Source organism: Diprion similis, chromosome 1 (genome assembly GCF_021155765.1).
Source record: "Diprion similis isolate iyDipSimi1 chromosome 1, iyDipSimi1.1, whole genome shotgun sequence".
In the NCBI taxonomy this organism is placed as follows: domain Eukaryota; kingdom Metazoa; phylum Arthropoda; class Insecta; order Hymenoptera; family Diprionidae; genus Diprion; species Diprion similis.
Window position 1 is genome coordinate 16,274,802 of NC_060105.1, and position 20,757 is coordinate 16,295,558.

The 20,757-nt window shown below is 39.3% G+C and overlaps 2 protein-coding genes across 2 annotated transcripts; one reads left to right on the top strand and one right to left on the bottom strand.

Moving 5' to 3' along the window:
• Positions 1–15,779: 15,779 nt before the first annotated feature.
• Positions 15,780–18,686, bottom strand: LOC124409579. Its single transcript, XM_046887294.1, has 2 exons — positions 17,565–18,686; positions 15,780–17,411 (listed from the first exon to the last, which is right to left on the bottom strand). The coding sequence occupies exons 1-2, from the start codon at positions 18,684–18,686 to the stop codon at positions 15,780–15,782; spliced, it is 2,754 nt and encodes a 917-aa protein (XP_046743250.1).
• A 1,031-nt stretch (positions 18,687–19,717) lies between these two features.
• LOC124409588 lies at positions 19,718–20,470 on the top strand. Its single transcript, XM_046887305.1, has 3 exons — positions 19,718–20,015; positions 20,112–20,237; positions 20,313–20,470. The coding sequence occupies exons 1-3, from the start codon at positions 19,718–19,720 to the stop codon at positions 20,468–20,470; spliced, it is 582 nt and encodes a 193-aa protein (XP_046743261.1).
• The last annotated feature ends 287 nt before the right edge of the window (positions 20,471–20,757 follow it).

The window sequence follows — 20,757 nt, forward strand, 5'->3', positions numbered from 1 at the left end:
TTCAAACAGCCATTGTGAACAAAGTTGTCGAAGAAATATGACTTCCGAAATCCATGCTTCTCGCAACGCCGGAGTCCTGGCGAGGAGGTTCGGCTTTAATATTTTCCAACTAAGTCCCGAGGAAGTCCAACTGAAATTTGGAGAGGAATGGGAAAAACTAAGATGTGGTTTCCTTAACGGAACGCACATTAAAGGACAACCAAGTCTCTAATGCTATCAGTGTCACCTCCTAAAGTAAGTTTTTGTTTTCTCAAAGATCTATTCATGATCTTCCTCTAATTTCAATTCTTTTTCACTATATTCTTTGCGCTTTCTTTTCAGAAACTGGCAGTCCGACTCCTGAATCTTCAACTTCGGAAGTGTGGTTACACGTTACCACGGGGGAACCGGGACCTAATTGTAGAAAGTGCAGAGGGAGCCTGCTAATTGGTTCCACAAATGAAACTTCGACATGCTGGAGTTGTCAGAGAGTCAAAAGCGAATTATTAAGGATTACCGAAATTTCTTTTTATCTTAACGGAATCTAACTTAAATTTATTGTATTTTTATAAAGTCTTGTTTATTTAATAAAATTTAAAGAATTCTGACAAATAAGGCGTATTTCAAACCAACTATCCTTTAAGAACTTCCAGAATAATTCTGAGCAACTCTAGAGTAATCCCAATTTCATCTTCTCATGTATGGGAACAGATCCGAGTATAAGAGATTTTTGAGGAAACTCACAAATAAACAACAAGATCTACTCTGCGTTTAAACACTTGAACGAGAAGAGCAGAGTTCGTTCAATAAATCAGACTCAAAGTCTCGAAAATTTTCCTAATTTGCAACGAGCTTCAATAAAACAATTGTCGTTTAAAATCGATCTTTTCAAAAGTTGACTGGTAGAGAGGTTAAATTCGTCTCGGCCGACAGAAGAACTTCTCTTTAATGTTTAACCTCATCAGATATTCCAGCCCTCGGTGAGTTTGATCCAGATCGATGTCCATCTTCGAACGGAGCAAGGCGGTCGAGGTGTACAACCTTTGCCTTGCTATGAGGGCCTCTTCGGATTCTGTAAACAACATCGTTTAACCGGTTGACCACCTGGTAAGGGCCGTCCCAATTTCGTTGTAATTATGGACATCGTCCTTTCTGTCTTCTTGGTTGGAAAAGCCAGACAGAATCTCCGGGATTGAATTTTAAATCTCTAGCTCGTATGTCGTAGCGAGCTTTTTTCCCGAATTTATCCGAAGCCATAGAAATTTTTTCTCTTGCAAAATTATAAATTTCTTCTAGGCGTTGTTGCAAATCAGAGGCATAATCTGTCTGAGGTTGAGTTTGCACGGGAACAGGGCCTTTTTCTCAATCTGACGGAAGTCGAAGATTTCTCCCTGTGAGCATAGAAGCTGGCGTCTGTTTCGTTGTCTCGTGGATTGCAGATCTATAAGATAAGAGGAAAAAGGGGATCCAGGTGTCCCAATCTCTCTGATTCTGTTCCACGAAAGACGACAAATACTAGAGTAAAGTCCGATTCAAACGCTCTATCATGCCGTCAGATTGAGGATGGAGGGAAGTCGTACGAGTTTTTCTGACCCCTAAAATCTGAGTAACCTCCTTCATGAAGCTTCATTCAAAATTTCGGCCTTGGTCAATATGTACTTCTAGAGGTACTCCGTGTCTACAGATAAACTCTTTAACGAACGCCTGAGCTACGGTGAAGGCTTTCTGACTGGCGAGTGGAACTACTTCGGGCCACTTGGTGAAATAATCAGCGATGACTAAAGTGTATTCATTCCCACTGTAGGTTATAGAAAGAGGACCGAGGATATCCATTGCTACCCTCTCGAAAGGAGCTCCCACGTTGTAAACTTGGAGAAAGCTTTGTCCTTTATCTCGAGGTCCTTTCATCGCTGTACACACTTGACATCTTCGACACCCGTCTTCTACGTCGACACGACAACGTGGCCAAAAATAAAGATCGCGTATCTCGCCTAAAGTTTTATTCGAGGCAAAGTGACCACCTGCAGGAGAATCATGGTAAAGAGCAAGAATCTCTGAAACTCGATTTCTGGGAACCAAAAGCTGCCACTTGATCTCTTTCAAGTCCGCGGATTCCCATTTGCGGTATAATATTCCGTCTACTAAAAGAATAGAGTCCTATTGAGCCCAGTAAATTTTGACGCCAGACCCAGCTGAGGATATTTCTTGCCAGTCTGGGCGAGTTTCTGCTTCTTTCCAAGATTTAATTTGAGACAGAGTAGAATCTTCATATTGAGATCTTTTCCAATCCTCGAGGTTTTCTCCAAGAGAAATCTTCCGTAGTGTAGGAGGAGGATCTCTGTATTTTTCAAGGCGAGTACATTGCCTACAATCTGTTGTTTCCATGTTGTAAACCTGCTCGATGACGAATTTCGAAACCGTACTGTCCGAGCTTCTCAATCCGCCTAGCTACCTGACCTTCGGGGGATTTAACCGAAAGTAACCACCTCAAAAAAGCATGGTCTGTTCTAATCAAGAATTTCCTCCCGTTCAAGTAATGATGAAAGTGGACTACGGTTTTAACAACAGCTAAGAGTTCTCTACGAGTAACACAATAGTTTCTCTCGGTTTTACCAAGGACTCTGCTGTAATAGCTAATCACTTTCTCTTGACCTTCCTGAATCTGTGACAAGACTCCACCTATCCCCGACAAAGAGGCGTCTGTATCTAAAATAAAAGGAAGTTCGACCTCTGGATAGGCTAAAATCGGGGAAGAAGTAAGATTTTCTTTCAATTTCTTGAAGGCTTCTTCGCATTCCGGAGTCCAGTCGAATGGAGTCTTGATTCCTGTGAGACGATGCAGGGGCTTGGCTATCGTGGCGAAACCTTTTACGAATCTTCTGTAATAGGTACAGAGGCCTCAAAAGCTCTGAACTTGCTCCTTGTTCGTTGGTGTCGGCCAAGCAGAGACCTTCTCGATCTTGGAGGGATCGATCTTCACTCCTTCAGCGGAGACTATGTGGCCGAGGAAGCTGACTTCCTTCTGGAACAGATGGCATTTCTTTGGACTCATCTTCAGGCCTGCCTGTTTTAACTTGGAGAAGACTTGTTCGAGGTGGTCCACTTCTTCTTGAAAGTCCTTCCCGAAGATGATTATGTTGTCCAAATAAACGAGGCAAATTTTCCCTGTGAGGAGAAGACTTGTTCGAGGTGGTCCACTTCTTCAAAGTCCTTCCCGAAGATGATTATGTCGTCCAAATAAACGAGGCAAATTTTCCCTGTGAGTCCTTGGAGAACAGTCTCCATCATCCGTTCAAAGGTAGCCGGGGCGTTACTTAAGCCAAAAGGCATTACCTTAAATTGCCATAACCCTCCTAGTCCTGTAACAAAGGCTGTCTTTTCCTTGTCCAGGGGATCCATCTCAACCTGCCAGTAACCGCTCTGAAGATCAATGGTACTGAACCAGGTTGCGCTAGCAATCAGATCGAGCGTTTCGTCGATTCTGTGAAGAGGATAGGAGTCCTTTTTGGTTGTGTCGTTCAGCTTCCTGTAGTCTATGCAAAATCGCTTGGAGCCGTCATTTTTGTTGACCAGGACGATCGGAGAAGCCCAGGGGCTGGAAGAAGGCTCGATTACGTCGTTGGTCAGCATATTTTCAACGAGTTTCTTTACTTCCTCCCTGCCGGTGAGGGCGAGCCTCCGGGGAGCTTGTTTAATCGGAGGATTGCCTCCGACGTCGATCTTATGTTTTACCGACGTACATCTCCCCTTGTCACCTCTGTTGTCTGCAAAAGAATCTGCGTACTTGAATAAAACAGATTTAAAGAATTCTTTCTGGTGCAAATCCAGCGTGGCCGACGATCTTTCAAAAAGATTTTCGAGATGCGAAGGGAGCAGATCTTGATGATGGTCTTCGGAGAGCTCCACTTCTCGTACTCTTGGAGGAGTCCAGAACACTTTTCTTTTCTTCGAGCAGAGAGGGATTTCGCGGCTGTTAGACGTCAGAGAATTACTCTTGGTGGAAATCATGCAATCGTGAGCTGTGAGGAAATCTAAATCCAAAATACCTTCATCCTCGATATCTGCGAAAAAAAACCTTGTGTGGAGAGTCGATACATCCGAAGAGGTTAATCTGCACGATAACTTCTCCTAAAATCGGGGTCGTCTCTCCAGCGGCTGTTCGCAAAGATAAAGAGGGAACAGTCTGGTCATTGGATTTCAAAAGATCCGACCGAACAACGGTTACCTCTGCTCCGGTATCAATTACCCAGAGGCAGTCAACGCCATTGACAGTTCCGCGTGCGTGAAGACCAGACTGTCGTAAACTCCTTAATAAAAATTGAGTTGCAAAAGGGCTTTCTACTCTAACAACCTGCGATGATTTTCGCCCCCCACATTCATCTGCATCTAGTTTTTTGTGGTATTTGACGAGGTACCTGCCTGAGGATTATCTTCCCTAGCTATACTTTTATTTCGCCAATTCTGAGTATCCGAATCCGAATTTCGCAGCGGATCCTGTGCTTTGCGTTTTAACGCGAAACAATGATTGGCATCGTGGCCTTTTCTTCTACAAAATAAGCAATTGAGAGCGGACCTATTATCTACACTATCTTTAGCGTATTCAGATTTTCCGCCTTGTTGCTGAGAAGAGCCACGACTATTTTTATCATAATTTCTAAAAATTTGATTATTCTTCTGACTACCTTGTCTAGTCTTTCCTGAGCTTTTTTGTGTCTGTTCGGTCAAGGTGTTGTCGATGACTTCAACTTGTCTGACTTAGGCTACACCTAGATCTTGTTTTCTTAAAGCTTCTATTTCAAGAGCTTTAATTATAGCTTCTCTAAGGGTAGAAACGCCTGAAGTGCGTTTAGTCAAGTCGATATCTTGGCCGAGTGTAGCCAAGTCTTTGTCTCGTCTTTGTCGTCTATTTTGTAGTTGGGTTAAATAGAGCTTCTTTAAATGCCCACTACCAAATCTTTACCTGAGAGCTGAGCTCAATTTGTCGTAGTTTAATCTCTCAGAGGGAGAAAGAGTTGACAACACTGAAACTACGGGACCTCGTACACTAACAGCTAAATTATTTGCTTTTGCAGTCGAGTCCCAAAGATTATGATTTGTTGCTGCTAAAAATTGGTTTTCAAAATCGGTCCAAGAAATTTGACCTTCAAAGGTGGGTGGTTTAATTGAAGCAGAAGGCCTAGAAGTCGAGAAATGACATGAAGACAGAAGTGACATTTCTCTGACAGGGTTTGGAATGGTCTCGTAATGATGTCCAGGACCGCTCAGAAAAGAGTCGTCCAAGTTTATTTGTGGGGCTACAGGACAAAGGGAAGGCACAGGAAAAGTGATTTCCTCTCGAATTCTTGGTCTAGCTATTGGAGATACTTCCGCATCTTTATGAGAAAAATGGACAAACCTTGGTTCTGGGGTAGGTTCTGGGTGAAGAGAACGTGGGGAAGAAACAGGAGTAGGTCGGGCAGAGGTGGTCGGAGCTCTAGGGCCGTTCGTCTGTCTCGCCTCCTGAAGGGCTGAAACGGTGGCTCGCAACAGCTCGTAGAACTGCGTGTCTGACTGCGCTTTCTGTTCTTGCTGTTCTGGAGGATTTGGAGAAGCTGCTGATGTTGTTGAGCAGCGGTTTGTAGTTGTTGAGCAGCAGCCTGTTGGTGAAGAGCGGCAGCCTCTTGCTGATGATGAATGATCTTCATCAGATCAGTTTGGGTGACCGAGCTCTCACACGGCGCTGAAGTCGCTTCAGGGGCTTGCGGGGAATCACTCAAAGGAGGATTGTCTCCGCAGCTTTCCCGGCGACGATAACGAGTTACTCTGCTGGTACTCATAATCACGCACTGAATTGATTCACAAAAGAAAAGCTTAAAATCCCGATTCTGACACCAGTGAAACGGACTCGCGTTTCAAATAAAATGTGGGTACGTGAGCTTAGTTAACGGAGTTAATGAAAGGCGTTATGTAAAATATTCGGAGGAAAAATGCTTTAATGGCAATATGTGTTTCTGGTTTAAAGTCTAAAACAGGACTGTTTTTACAATAATAGCGGTTGACGCAGCAACCCTATTTATTTGATGACATAGGAAGACTAAGTTTTTCTGCGTCACATGTCGACTACTAGATCATTAGAAAGGGGGATAAAACGGGTGATTTTACCCTTTGTAACAATACATTATAACGTGACCGGTGAGTGGTCACCTTACATCCGAACCATCAACTGAGAACCTCCAACAGGAGCCGCGATCTGACCACCCTGGATGAGAGAGTACCGAAGCAAGCGAGATGGACACTAGCTTAGTTACTGACCACCAACCGACAGAGGGACAACACGGCGACCGGGGCCCGAAACAATAACAGCGCGTAAGACCAAATAAATGACCAGCGAGACAGTGACACGACAGCAGACCTTAGGCAACCGACCCGACTGACTCAAGCATATTAATACTAAGCGAAACAGACCCGTGGTATCAAAACCCGGCGGGTATCTAGAATTGTTTTCGAGTATAATTTCTCAAAGTAATTTAAATCGATCCACAGCGTTGTTATACAAAGCTAGCTTCTGCGATCAATTTGGTTTTCCTTTTTTCTCTTTATTCGAGAAGATACGTGGTAGTGACTCATCGATCTCACTGTATCAAATTTTGAATCATTTTTCTTTCCTTTTTTATTTTTATTTTCAAGTTATTAATTTGATTATCTCTGTATCAGAAAACTGGGGGGATAAAAATCCCTTTAAACTTAAGAAAGCTACATCATATAGTAGAGATTAGATTAGGGCATCGAGTCGGCACTCGCCTGTAAGTATAATTTAAGTTCTGTAAATATTTAATCAGTTGATATAGTTTTCGGCATAAAAATTGAACCACTTTGCAACTTGAATTCATTCGACGGCACAAAACTAACAAACTAACGTAGAGGCAGGAGCAACGAGTAAAATCTGCGCTCAACAGGCAACGGATAAAACCCGCGCCACAGCATAGGTATTAACAAACTAACGTAGTCAGGAGCAACGAGGCAAATCCGCGCTCAGAAACATAGCGACGGATAAAACCCGAGCTGAGACAGGACATACAACGCACTAACCCATATACCCTTGAACTGACTGACAAAGTGGATGTCCTTTAATATTCAATGTAATAATCGTAAAACTTACCTAAAACAAGGACAAAGACTACTCAACGGCGCACTGTCGGCACTGCAGGTAGCAGCGCCTACAGGGCGAACGTTACAACATATATATGTAATTTTTCTTATTTATTCATCAAAAAATAGAAAACGGATTATACCAAAACTTAATTAAAACTTAATATAATTATTGTACTTACTCAATATATCATATAATACTGAATATAATAATTTTACAGAACAACGTCATCTAAATATACATCCAAAGCTTCGTCGTATGTCATGTGTATAAGTGTGTCCCATAAGGCACATAAAACACGAGTAGAAAAGAAACAAAAGTTGAAAAAATAAAGTTAGCGACAGTGCATGCATTGATGAACATTACTGTACTCCTTGAACGACAATGTCCAACCTCGCCACCAGATCCACCAATTCGTCTATCTCTGCGGGGACAATCGGTTTTGGATCACATCCTGAATCCGCAGCCTCCGCAGATTCGGCAGATCAGGATCTGGCATATGGGCAGCATTTGACTGCCTCTGTGCGTCTGGCACCATAGTCTGAAAAAGAAATTCAGAGTTAGTTTCATTTGGTGACATATGAGTACGCTAAAGCAAGAGAAAGTGAAATCGAAAACAGAATGCAAAAAGCATTCATGTTTCACAAGTATTTAAAAATATTTTTTTTCACCGAAAATATTTCAGAAAAGTCGAATGTTTTTTTTCTTTCTACTACAGTGACTTGAGTAAGTGTCTAACAAACACGATAAAAAAAAACGTGTTTAGAAATTTTGAAGGTAACAATAGTAGAATTCAATTACTTACAGTGTCTGTTGCGTTTAGGGTGGTGGCGGTGGTGGTGATGGCGGTGGCGGTGGCGGTGGTGGTGGTGGTGGTGGTAGTGGCGGTGACGGTGGTGATGATGGTGATGGTGATGGGGAAAGTCTGAAAGAAATTCAGATGTTGTTGATCTGATTCGCAATTCTCACAGATTCTATGCAGAGGTAAAACACTCAGAAAACTGATTTGATAATTTCAATAGATTGGATGTAAAAGTTGAACATTCTAAAAGTTCAGATACGACGGATATCGTAACGGAGACGAAATTTTTTTTCCAGAATTCATTCCTGATATGTATACACAAATCCCTCTAGGAGTTTCAAGATTATTTAAAAATGGTTTTAACTTTTCACTACAGCGACTTGGATAAGTGTCTAACAAACACGATAAATAAACAGATTCAGAAATGTTGAAGGTAACAATAGTGAAATTCAATTACTTACCGCTTCTGTTCCGTTTACTGACGCACAATACTCCGCTTCGCACTTGAACCACTTGAACCACTGTCAGGTTTGACTGTCAATGAGCTGACTAGGGATGGGCGATCTCAAAGAAAAGATCGATTCTTAGAATCGATTCGAATTGATTCTGGAAAAATCGATCTATTCAAAAAATCGGACTGTCACATCCTCGATGCCCTCTGCCCCTACTCATTAGTTTTATTTCAGTTTCGATTAAATTCATTTATATCTCATGTTTTTGAGTCTCCGTATGCATTGTATGCATACGGCTTTCTTTATCACTTTTTACGGCTCTGGGAAATAACCACCCCCAGCTTATAATAATCTTACTCATTAAATAATGTTACGGGATAATCCTTACCTAAACAGACTAGAATATACAAACTCTCTAAGAGTAACCAGATGACCGGAAATCGCTTCTCGATATTTCCAGGTATGCAGAATCTGGCACGCACGTGCAACGGATTAAAATCCATATATCCATCTTTGAAGTGTCTGTTTGGACAGGGTCATCCCGAACATACAGTAGAATATTTTTTATCATGTACCAAAACAAGCACGGCAATTCCCACCCGCATTCATGGAAGAGGCGGGATTAGTTGAGATAGTTTTGCATGTTACACCGTACCCAAAGGGCGGGGGTAGTTAATAGCGAATGGGAAATTCAAAATCTTATCAATACTTCCTTATTGGACAGCTCTCTCAAAGATGCTGGGAACCAATCAGGAAGTAGTTTTTTCTTAATTCTCAATTCTCAGTTTTCTGAACAGACAGTTGTGGGATAGTCGTCAGACAGTTGTGGGATAGTCGTCAGACAGTTGTGGGATAGTCGTCAGACAGTTGTGGGATAGTCGTCAGACAGTTGTGGGATAGTCGTCAGATAGTTGTGACATAGTTCAGCAGTTCTTACCGTTTCGTCAAGCAGTCATTACATAATTGTCAGACAGTCTTTAACAGAATTTGTTCTCTCAGTTTTAGGCAGATCAATCAGACCAGAGAATCTGTTAGAAATTCAAAAGGTCTTTTATTATATTTAACTTAACAAACTAAAGCGCTAAAAGGGAATTCCGTGACTTTATATTTAAAACCTTTCATCTTTTATAATTAAAACCATTATAAGAATTTTCTTTAAACCTTAATTGAATAAACAAATATCGTGTGTTAAACTTACATCGCGAGTTGAACAATTAATTACCTTTAACGCCTAATATAAATTAAGCGATCAGTAACTTTAACCAATTTCACCACCGGCCGAACACGCAGAGCCGCCCACATAGCCCGAATCAACGGTCACCAGCAAAAGGTAAGTGACCATTTTATTATCAAAGTCGGTTCAACCAAGAGGGAAAACGACATCAAATTCAAATAATTCACCATCCGGGAGAACTAGTCCGAGCCAAGCGTTATATTTTTGGGAGTGGTTTGGTCATCAACCAACCCAGTCCATAACAGGACACAAAAAATCGATCTTCACAAGATCGATCTTTTTTTTACTTATTGTATTTAAATATGATTTTTATAGAAACGGGTAGCTATATTGGAGATTAAAAGTATATTTCGGTAGAAGTGCGCGAAGTGTGTGACAAATTTAGTATTTATTGACCAAATTTGTTAATCAACGTATATCAACGTGGGATAATTTCTATTTTACAAAATAACGTATTTGTTTTCTTATTAACGTATTCATCTTTTGAAAAAATATACTTTTGTAATATATGTACTATGCATGTACTTTCATAAAATAGATATTGATATTTGGTACTTTGATGGTAGATAAAAGTTTTCTTGTTCCCTTAAACCTATTTACGTTATATGGTTTGATATATTTAATTATCACAGTGATAGCGACTCTATATTATAAGACTAAAGTTTATAGTTTCCTTCTATCTATTTTCGTTATATTTAGGTTTGTCATATTTAATTATCACAGTGGTATTGACTCAAGATTATAACTAAATAATAGTAGTTTCCTTATGTTTACTCATCACAATGGTAATTTATATATTACTCATGTAATATAATAGTCCAAGAGTCCACGAACACCAAACTTACATCATAGAATAAAGCGTGATATTTTGATATGTTATATGGGATACTATTAGAACTCACATCATCCAGCCAGACACTTACGAAAGTTCTGACATTCTGCCAGAGCTTTACTCAACTTTACTACCTGTTACCTGTTAAAGCGCCCACTCAAGGCTCATAGTAGCCAAACATTGGTAATACCTCCTGCAGTGTAATTGCGCAGGAAAACTTTCAGCCTTTATACTATGATGTAGGTCTGGCGATCATGGGCTCTTGCTCTATAACTTAATCAATGTGCCACTTGTCGGCAGATAAGGACTTCAAAAATAACAAATGTTGTAAGTGTTCCCCTGTCAAGCGATTTCTAGCCTCACACATAATATTACCAGCTTCGGAGAAGAGTCTTTCTGATGGCACAGATGTAGCAACAACTGGTAGATATTGATTAGCCAAGCTACTCAAGGCAGTACCTTTAGCTTGAATCCAATATTTTATTGGACTTTCATTCATGCCCAAGACGGTCTGTTTTAAGGTAATGTAATCTTTGAACATTTGTTAGACTCTCATTATTAACTACGAGTGACGCGAATACATCTTTAAATTACGACCAAGTGGTATAATCCCCCGAAAATTGTATTAAAGGTATTCGCGGTAATTGAAAGGAGGTATGGTGATGCTCACTGACGCTTGTATCAGAATGTGACGCATTACCACCTGGCAAGGCTAAAGGTTGAGTTAATTTATTAATCCAGGAGGCCATGTAGTCAGACGTGGCTTCGTAAATAGCCTCAATTTGTAAAAATAACCCAGTGAGGAAATACTCATGTGTCTTGCGTTGGTCGGGGGTAGCGGCTGTTTCGATGCGGCAGTTCAGTCGTTTACACTCGTTCCAGTTGTCGTCAAGAATCTTGGACCGATTGCGCAGGATGGAGACGGTGTAGTTATTCTTTCCCACTTTCTTTAGGTAGTCCAAAGATGGTGAGACTGATCCCATGACACTCGACTGTTCGATGTAGAGTATATCCATAATTACGGTGGTATGTTTTAAGGGGTTACATGGGTTTCGTCGGGTAAAAAAAGGCCTATTTTCAATAATTTTTTTTCTATATCAAAAATTATTTATTTAATTCAAACTTTTTTCTGTCTTATAGATACACATTCAAAGAAAAATTTCCGAGAATTTAAAAAAAAAAAATTAAAACTCCGCGATTGTGACGTCATTTCCGGTGATCCTTCGAAAAAAAGGTGCGTCCGCGTTGTCAGCATAACTCCTGACAGGATCATCTAAAATGAAAAAACAAAAATATGTGTTTTAGTTAAGACCATAAACTCGTGCTTGGACGAAGGATTTTTTTTTTTTCAATTACAACTATTTAAAAAAAAAAATGTCAAGCAAATTTGACCGAAATTTTCATTTTTTTGGAAAAATGTCTGCCTAAATTCCAATTTTCGCTTTTTTTTTCTTTCCATCGTTCAAGCACGAGTTTATGGTCTATATTGACTTTCGCGCGCGTAGACAGACGCACTAGTTCAACTAAGCTCGCTGGGTAGATGTGTAGATATACACATCAAGTCTGAGCTTATTGGTATTAGTGAGTTACGAAGGGTGGAACAAGTCTATGTACAAGAATCCACACAAACCGAACTTTAAAGTGTCCTTCTGGTTGGTATATGACTGTAGTGTCATATGAACACTCTGATCACCTTCGATCTCACACGTAGCAGATCAACGACGAACGTTTTTATTTATGGAAGTCCGTAAGTAGAAGGTGGTTGAGTTCAAAGTACGGATTTGTACAGAATGTACACGAATTCAATGGCGTAGGCGGCTTACTGACACGACACATAGAAGTCGCTGCTTTGATTGCGAGTCTTGTGGCGATAAGACAACGCGGCAGGTACACCCGACAGTTTATTGACAGTTTTTATGCATAGGTTATTAGCACTAGTGTTCACCAAATATCGGTTATTATTTCAATGCACGTGAAATGTTATAAACTTATTACTTCTCATACCCTGAGATCCGGCTCGAAGGACCAAATTTGTTTACAGCTGAGTAAAGGTGTCGGGTGATCTCAGGAAGTTGGACGAACTGAATATTAGGAAGCAATTTTCTTTGAACAATTTGGTTTTTTAATACACGTGTTGATTGTTAATTTTGGTTTGTGGAACACTGAGCTGGTGTAAAGCCAATTACCGTGGTTATGATGAGGTTACACTGCACTCCTTTATTATTAGGTTAACTGTACTTGGTAAGTTGCAAGAGCTTAATCTGGTACTGTTAACTTCAACAGTCGAGAGACGAGAGAGAAATCAAACGGAGCGCTCCAGTTCAAACATGTGCTTGTAACTGATCATAGGGGCGCTCGCATCCCATCTCGTCGCGAGCCGGGCGTATTTACTAGAGGCTAGTTTGGCGTGCTTTCCTGAGGATTTGATTTGCTCTTGATCACTTGTAGTGAAAATCGGAGATAAAGGTATTCGCAAGATCTAAAATGGAGAAGCCTGCATATAATGGTTTGTTGAGTTTGACTGTCGTTCTACGCAATTCAACTATTATCATATCTTCATCAAAGATTGTACAACTGTGGAAGTTTGGTTTGGCTGTAGTACCACTAGCACCGTATCTTTCTTCCCATTTCGTGATCAGCCTAACATCTCTATAATTCCTAACATCTCTATAATTCCTAACATTTTCCATTGGCTTACCGAAAACTGCGTTGTTCGTCAGTTTATAGAAGTTTTTTTCGAATTCATTGTTAGATTTTTTGCGTAAATCCGTATTTAAATCTATGTATTTTTTGAGCCACGGTGTTTGTCTGAACTTGAGAACTCTATGAATTTTAGCTAGTTTTAAACCTAATTCTTAGCATTGTTTCAAGACGCGGTAATGAACAATGTAGTTTTGCTTGGAAAGTAGCATGGTCGTCAATTTCGGCTGCTTACTTTCTGAGATGGGAGGTATGTGGTGTTCGGGACACACTGGTAAATCTTTATGCATTTCATGCAGTTCCTCAGGATATTCCAAATCTACCTCTAATATGTAGCCAAACTCTGCTTCGTCTAAAACGGCAAGAACATCCAATTGTCTGAAATCTAATATCCATTCGAAAGAACTGCATAGCAGAGCAAAGCTCATAACCGCACCGTACAAGTTGTTAACATCAAAGTACATGAGATAAGACTATCTTCGAGAGCTGGAATGAAAGCATCTCCCATGTATCTATTGTTAGCCTTAGCATATCGATTAGAGCATTGGAACACACCACCTCGAATACCTTTTTCTATAAACATGAGCATATCTATATCAGTGACAAGCTCGAGTTCGACACCGGTACATTTCAACATTGCGTAAAACGAAAGACCGGGCGCTGTAAAATAATGAAACGGGTCCAGGTTGTACGTTGCATAACAATTTCGTCGAAAGTTTTCAAAAACTTCAGCTAACAGAAAAACATCAGTTTGCAAATATAAGTTTGAATATTCTCCCAACGTGTTAAGATTGAAAGCTTGCCAAACTTCACACGCGTGTGCGTAATCGTTATCCGAAATTTCTTGGATGTTCAATTTTAAATAAAATTTTTCTTTAGGTGGTAACTTAAGGAATCCTTTCCAGTGGTAGAAAGAAGTAAAGTCAAGGGCATCTAGCAAAGCGCTGTTGTCACTCAAAAGGTAGAAAGAAGTAAAGTCAAGGAGTGCATCTGGCAAAGCGCTGATGTAGCTCAAACCTTTAAAAATAAAAGAAAGAAATCAAGTCAAGGAGTGCACCTAGCATAGCGCTGGTGCAGCTCACTTATAAAAATTTTAAAGCGATAATAATACGCAAATTAGCATTAAGGCTAACAATTGAAACATTGTATTTTCTTTTGTTTGTAGAACATAAAGTTTTTGTTGTTATCATTAAATATGAAAGATATATAACGTATCCTAACTTGGCATTTATTCAATAAAATAAATTTGTGTAAAAGATAAGGTAAATTGCGAGGTGGGTATTCCCGTAGCAATACGATTGACCCGAAGCGATAAACCAACTATCTGACAGACCGCCACGGCTCCTCGAGCACTGGTCTGTAGGTTATGTTGTATTTGTTTAAAATCAATTAGAAAGGAGCATCATGCTAGAACAGTGTCTCCGAAATTTTGTACAAAGGGAAAACCTTTGTTATCGCCAAGCCAGCTCCGTTAATTCAGAGTCTGGGTCACCAGGAATTTAGACGTATCGAGTCAAGCTTTTATCTTCTTATGCCGTATTTGATTTATCGTGGAAGGCTCCTTCATTTATTAAAACACTAAAGTCTTAGTCTGAAGGCAAAGACACCCACATAACGAGCTATTCTCGCAAGCAAAGCTTCAGAGAAGAGCGTATACGTTACAAGATATATTTCAAGTCTTTGGCACAGCCAAAATATGAATATTTACGCGAGGTGTTGAATCGTGTACCGGGTGTGTCCTATATTACCTATTCCAATAATTGTGACGTAATTCCGGTGGAGCAATCCAAGCCGAACACGATTTTTATTTTTGACGATATTGCCTGTGATAAGCAGGACGTGGTTAGGGAATATTTCTGCATGGGTCGACATAAATTAGTTGATTGTTTCTATCTGTGTCAAACATACACAAGAATCCCCAAACATCTGACTCGCGACAACGCAAACTTCATGATTCTTTTCAAACAAGACGCTAAGAACTTACGGCATGTATTCGATGATCATGTGAATACAGATATGAAGTATGCTGAATTTGAAAAATTATGCTCGATCTGCTGGCGTTCGAAGTATGGATTTCTTACGATTGATAAAGATAGTCCTATGAACTCCGGCGGATATCGCAGAGGGTTCGATGAATTTATCATAAAAACGTGATGTAACCCACCTGAGGTTACAGTGTTACGTCTGAATGTGCACCTACAACATCTTTAAATATGCTTAAGACGTCGAAATCTCAGACCGATTTGAAGCGCAAGATAGTGGAAGCAAGCGATGCGGTGAGGAAGAAATATCAAGCATTGAAAACCGATCGCACAGCCGACAGCGAAGCGATGGAGAGAACTTTTAAACCGATTGTTGAGCCGCTGACTGCTATAGCAAAGGCATCTGAGTTCAAAGCGGATGCTATAAAGCCTGAAGTGTATGCTGAAAATGATGATGATGAATTGCATAATAGTATGGCTTGGGACTATTACATGATAGATCGTGATTTATTTAGCTCATGGCTACTTATGTTCTAATTCCATTTTGTTTTACACCACTCTCCACATTACATAGTTTACACTACTCTCTAGTTACATAGTTTACATGCTTTATATATATATTTTTTTTTATTTTTTATTTTTTATTTATTTTTTTTTTTTCCACTTCGCTTACTGCCTTCTTTTTATGTATTCCAATAGTTTTCTCTTATATTCGTTTATATTTGTTGCTTCTTTTACATCCGCTGGTAGTTTATTATACATCTCAAAACCAGTATATGTTACGCATTTCTGTCCGGCAGTCGTCTTTCGGTACTCAATGTTTATGTTTTTCTTTTGTCTCGTATTGTAGTTATGTGTTTCCCCCACCATCCTTATTTGTTCTCTTAAATATCTCGGCATTGTTCCTCTCATAATTTTGTATACAAATAGGCATACATTATACATGAGTCTTTGTCTTATTGTTAAAAAGTTAACTGCATTTAGCATGTCTCTCACTCGCGTATATCGATCACATCTTAGAATTGCACGCATCGCTCTGTTTTGTACTTTTTGCATGTTTTCAATCCATTCCGCACTAGTATTTAATAATAACGTGTTACAGTACTCGAAATGTGGGGATATTATAGCTTTATAAATTGTCATTAGCGTATTACACGATAAGTGCCTATTTAGTCTGTATAAAAAATTTACTTTCTTAGATGTCTTCTTAACAATAAACATTGCTTGCGCATTAAAACTCAGCTTATTATCAATTATAACCCCTAAATATTTTATTTCTCTAACCTCTTCTATTTGTATACCTGCTATCTTAAAATTACACTTATTTTCTATACCTAGTTTTCTTGGATCGTGAATTATCATGCTTTTGGTCTTTGTTGTATTTAATTTTAGCGAGTTACTATTCATCCATTTTACCACCCTTTCTAAATCATGATTCAGTTTCTGTTCAATTTCCTCAGTATTTGTACCACTTATGAATATAACTGTGTCATCCGCAAACATTTTGCATTGACAGAATTCAAGTTGTCTCGCGAGGTCATTTATATATAATATAAACAGTAGTGGCCCAAGAACGGAACCTTGTGGCACTCCGAACTTAGTTTTCCTTTTTTCTGACATTTTGTTTCCATATTTCACCTGTTGTGTCCGGTTTTCTAGGTACGATTTAATCCATTTCCATGTTGTTCCCATTATCCCATAATTTGCTAGCTTCTGTAATAATAACCGTCTGTTTATAGTTTCGAATGCCCTTTTTAGATCCAAGAAAATCACTCCAATCAATTTACTTCTATCTAAGCTTTTTCTCCATATTATTATCGTATTTTGTAGTGCCGTTTCACATGAATAATTTCTCCGGAAACCCGATTGTTCATCTGTTAATATATCAGATCTTTCAATGTACTCAATCAGCTGATTTTTCGCTGCTTTTTCTAATATGCTTTCGTACAGTGGTAGCATATTTATCGGTCTGTATTCTTCTGCTTTTATTGTTTTGGTTATTTTCGGAATTGGTATGATTGTTGACGTTTTCCAGTTATTCGGAAAAACGCCGTCCCTGAGGGATTTATTGATTAGTTTCACCGTAACTTCTTCTATGCTATTCCATGCCATTTTTATTATTTTCGTCGTTATACCTTCTTCCGTTCCCTTCTTATCTTTCATATTTTGTATTATCTTACGTACTTCCTCTCGTGTAACTTCTCTGAATTCGCTATGTTTTGGCTCCTCCTGTCCACGTCTTTCCAATCTTACTTCAGTTATGTTTACGTGTTCATTTCCGCCTACGATATCCTCTATACTCTTTAGGAAGAATTCATTAAATTTGTTTGCTATCTTCTCTTCATCTTTTTCCTTCTCCCCATTAAAACTAATTTCTTTTGGTATTTCGTTTTTCTTTTTACTCCCTATTACTGATTTTATTGTTTTCCACATTTTTTTGGGGTCAGTTTTGACTGAGTCAATTTTTTCTTCGTAATATTTTCTTTTACTTCTTCTGAGCGTTGCCACTGCTTCGTTTCTCAACCTTCTATACTCTAACCATTCTTCTCCCACTTTTGTATTTTCCATTCTTGTCGCCCTCTTATATGCCTCGTCTCTCCTTCTACTAGCCTCACGGACTTCTTCCCCTATCCACGGTTTATCATTCCATTGCGCCTTTTTTCGTTTTTTTACAATAGGTGCTATCTTATCTATATTTTCTACTATACATTGTACTAGATTATTTGCGAATTCATCTACACTATCCATCTCGTTACATTTTCTGTCAATTTCTCTCGCTATCGTCTCTTTAAAATTTTCATTATCAACATTTGTGAAGTCTCTTGTATAAAATTCTATTATATTATTATCCGTTTTGTTAGTTTTCCTTACGTTAATTCTTATTATGTGGTGATCCGAAATTTTTGGTGTTTTGTGCACTTCTGTCTCTACTTTGAAATTTGAAAATACCAGGTCTATTATTGTTTTGGCTTCCCCTTGTATTCTTGTGTAGTCTCTCACATATTGCTTTATTCCCATACACTTTAGTTTATCTATTAACCTCTTTGAGTATTGGTTTTCTTTACTCACGTCAATGTTAAAATCTCCCGTCACTATAATATGCCCTATGTCCACTATTTTATCACATTCTTTTATAATTTCGTCGATAAATAATCCATCACTCTTACTCGGTGAATGATAAACGTTACAGATTATTATTCCTTCGTATTTCCCCATTAGCTTTATTGTACAGATCCATGCGTTTTTTTCCACAGTTTTTATCGTAATTACCTTATATTTAATATCTTTTTTTATGTATGTTAACAATCCCCCTGTTCTACTACTATAACTATCGCATCGTACGGTATTGTAGTTTTGTATTTCTATTTCAAAATCCTCTATTTCCTCTTTTACATGTGTTTCGGTCACGCATGCTATTATCGGTCTATTTCTTATTATCAAGTTTTCGATGTTGTCTTTGTTATGTATATATCCTGCTGCATTTAGTACCAAGATGAACTCATCTTTTCCGTTTGTTATTTTCCCTGTTCCTAGTTCCTCTTTATGGGCAATTAATCTCCTTATATTCGAGCACATGATAGTATCATTCTCTTCGTTTATTCGTTGCTATTCTATGTCTACTTCTACCGACCTTTTTCTTCTTTCTTCGTCCAGCTTTTTACGGTATGACGGGCATTCTCTGTCTGTCGCTGCATGTTCATCTTTAATTTTCTTATTATTGTATTGTTTACTTACAAACAGACTCCAAACTCCGAATATCGCATACAAAAATCGAGTCAATCGCTTGTTAGGAGAGTGTTTCAACGCAGAGAGGGCCTGGAGAAATCTACACCTAATGCTCGCGAAAGCAGTGATATTGAAAATGACGCGAACGTCACGATTGAGCGAACTATTCCCGTGTTGCGTGAAACGGTTTACACGACGCCGGCCACCGAATCTCATACGGAATCGCCGCGGTCGGCGTTGATGGAGTAGATGGCTGACCCTGATACTTCAATGCACATGGAACGCGCGTTCGAGGAAAATTTTGGCACTTTGACCAAGAATTATATAATGAATTTAATTCGCGATACGACAAATACAATGGATTCAGTTTACGGAATTAGATTTGTGAACAATGATGGGGTCGCCGGTTTCATGATTGGTGACTCGCCGATTCAATTTGAGCTAGATCATTTTTACGTCAAAAACATGCGATTCAAAACAACTCCGGGTATATTGGATCTCATGTTTAAGAAAATACCCGACGAAGATATTTACACGGATGATGATCTTCGTGAATATCGCGACATCATAGATTCGACAAATGCCCACAAAAGAGGCTATCTAAAAACTGGTCAAGTATGCGGGAATAAATCCTACAAATATCGAAACATTATACGCAAGCTATTTCCGAGTCGCTCGGCACTCGGTGAGGGTCTCAACACCAGTAAACATTTCGTACGGAAGAATTCTCGAGTAGAGTATACATATTGGGATGATCCAAACGAGTTGGTGGACAGGTTGTGGTTATTGATGGTTAGGAAGCTGCCGGTAACACGGCTCACACGAATGAGATTATTTCAATAGTGGAGGAGTTACGCGAAGCTAATATTATTGTTTGAAGAATGAGTGGGGAGAAAATACAGCTGGTTAGAGAGCTACATGCACCGGCTCGTCGTAACTTTAAGCGCCAACGAGTGATCGTGAAAGGCTTTGATGACTCGTGGCAAGCAGATTTGGTTGACATGCGGCAGTATGCCAAGATAAATAAAAATTTCAATTACATTCTGACGGTCATCGACGTGTTGTCCAAATTTGCGTGGGCTGTTGCACTGAAAAATAAGAGTGCTCAATCGGTTGTCGACGGATTTAAAGAAGTGCTTCAAAGCGGTCGATCACCTAAGAATTTTCAGTCGGACGATGGTAAAGAATTTTTCAATGCCGAATTTAAAAAGTGAATGAAAAAGCACAACATCAACCATTACTCGACCTACAACGCTATGAAGGCATCGGTCATAGAACGTTGGAATCGCACACTCAAGGGTAAAATGTGGCGATCATTCAGTCTGAACGTATCATACAAATGGATTAACAATATACAGCAGTTGGTGGCGGAATACAATAAGAGCAAACATCGTACCACGGGTATGGCGCCGATAAAAGTGAATCATAAAAATGCAAACCAGCTACTCGCAACAGTCTACAGCAACGTTAAATAAGTTAAGCCAGCAAAATATAAAGTCGGAGATTTCGTAAGAGTCAGCAAGTATAAGACGATATTCGCGAAAGGTTACACGCCAAATTGGTCGACGGACATTTTCAGGATCCAAAAAGTACAAAACACAAACCCGCGAATTTATCTTCTGATAGATCAGTAGTCAAACCCAATCCAGGGGGGTTTCTATGAACAAGAACTGCATTCCGTGAAATATCCCGACATATATTTAGCGGAGAAAGTTTTGAAGAGGAAAGGTGATAAGGTGTTCGTGAAGTGGTTGGGTCTGGATAAATTACATAATTCTTGGATAAATAAAGACAATGCATTGTAGTCGTTTTATTCACACCGTTTTATATTTTTTGTTAAATAAATATTATTTTCTATACAGATGGTGTAATTTTTACATGTTCCCAGGGTAACGTGTCTGTACTACCAGGTAGTAAATAT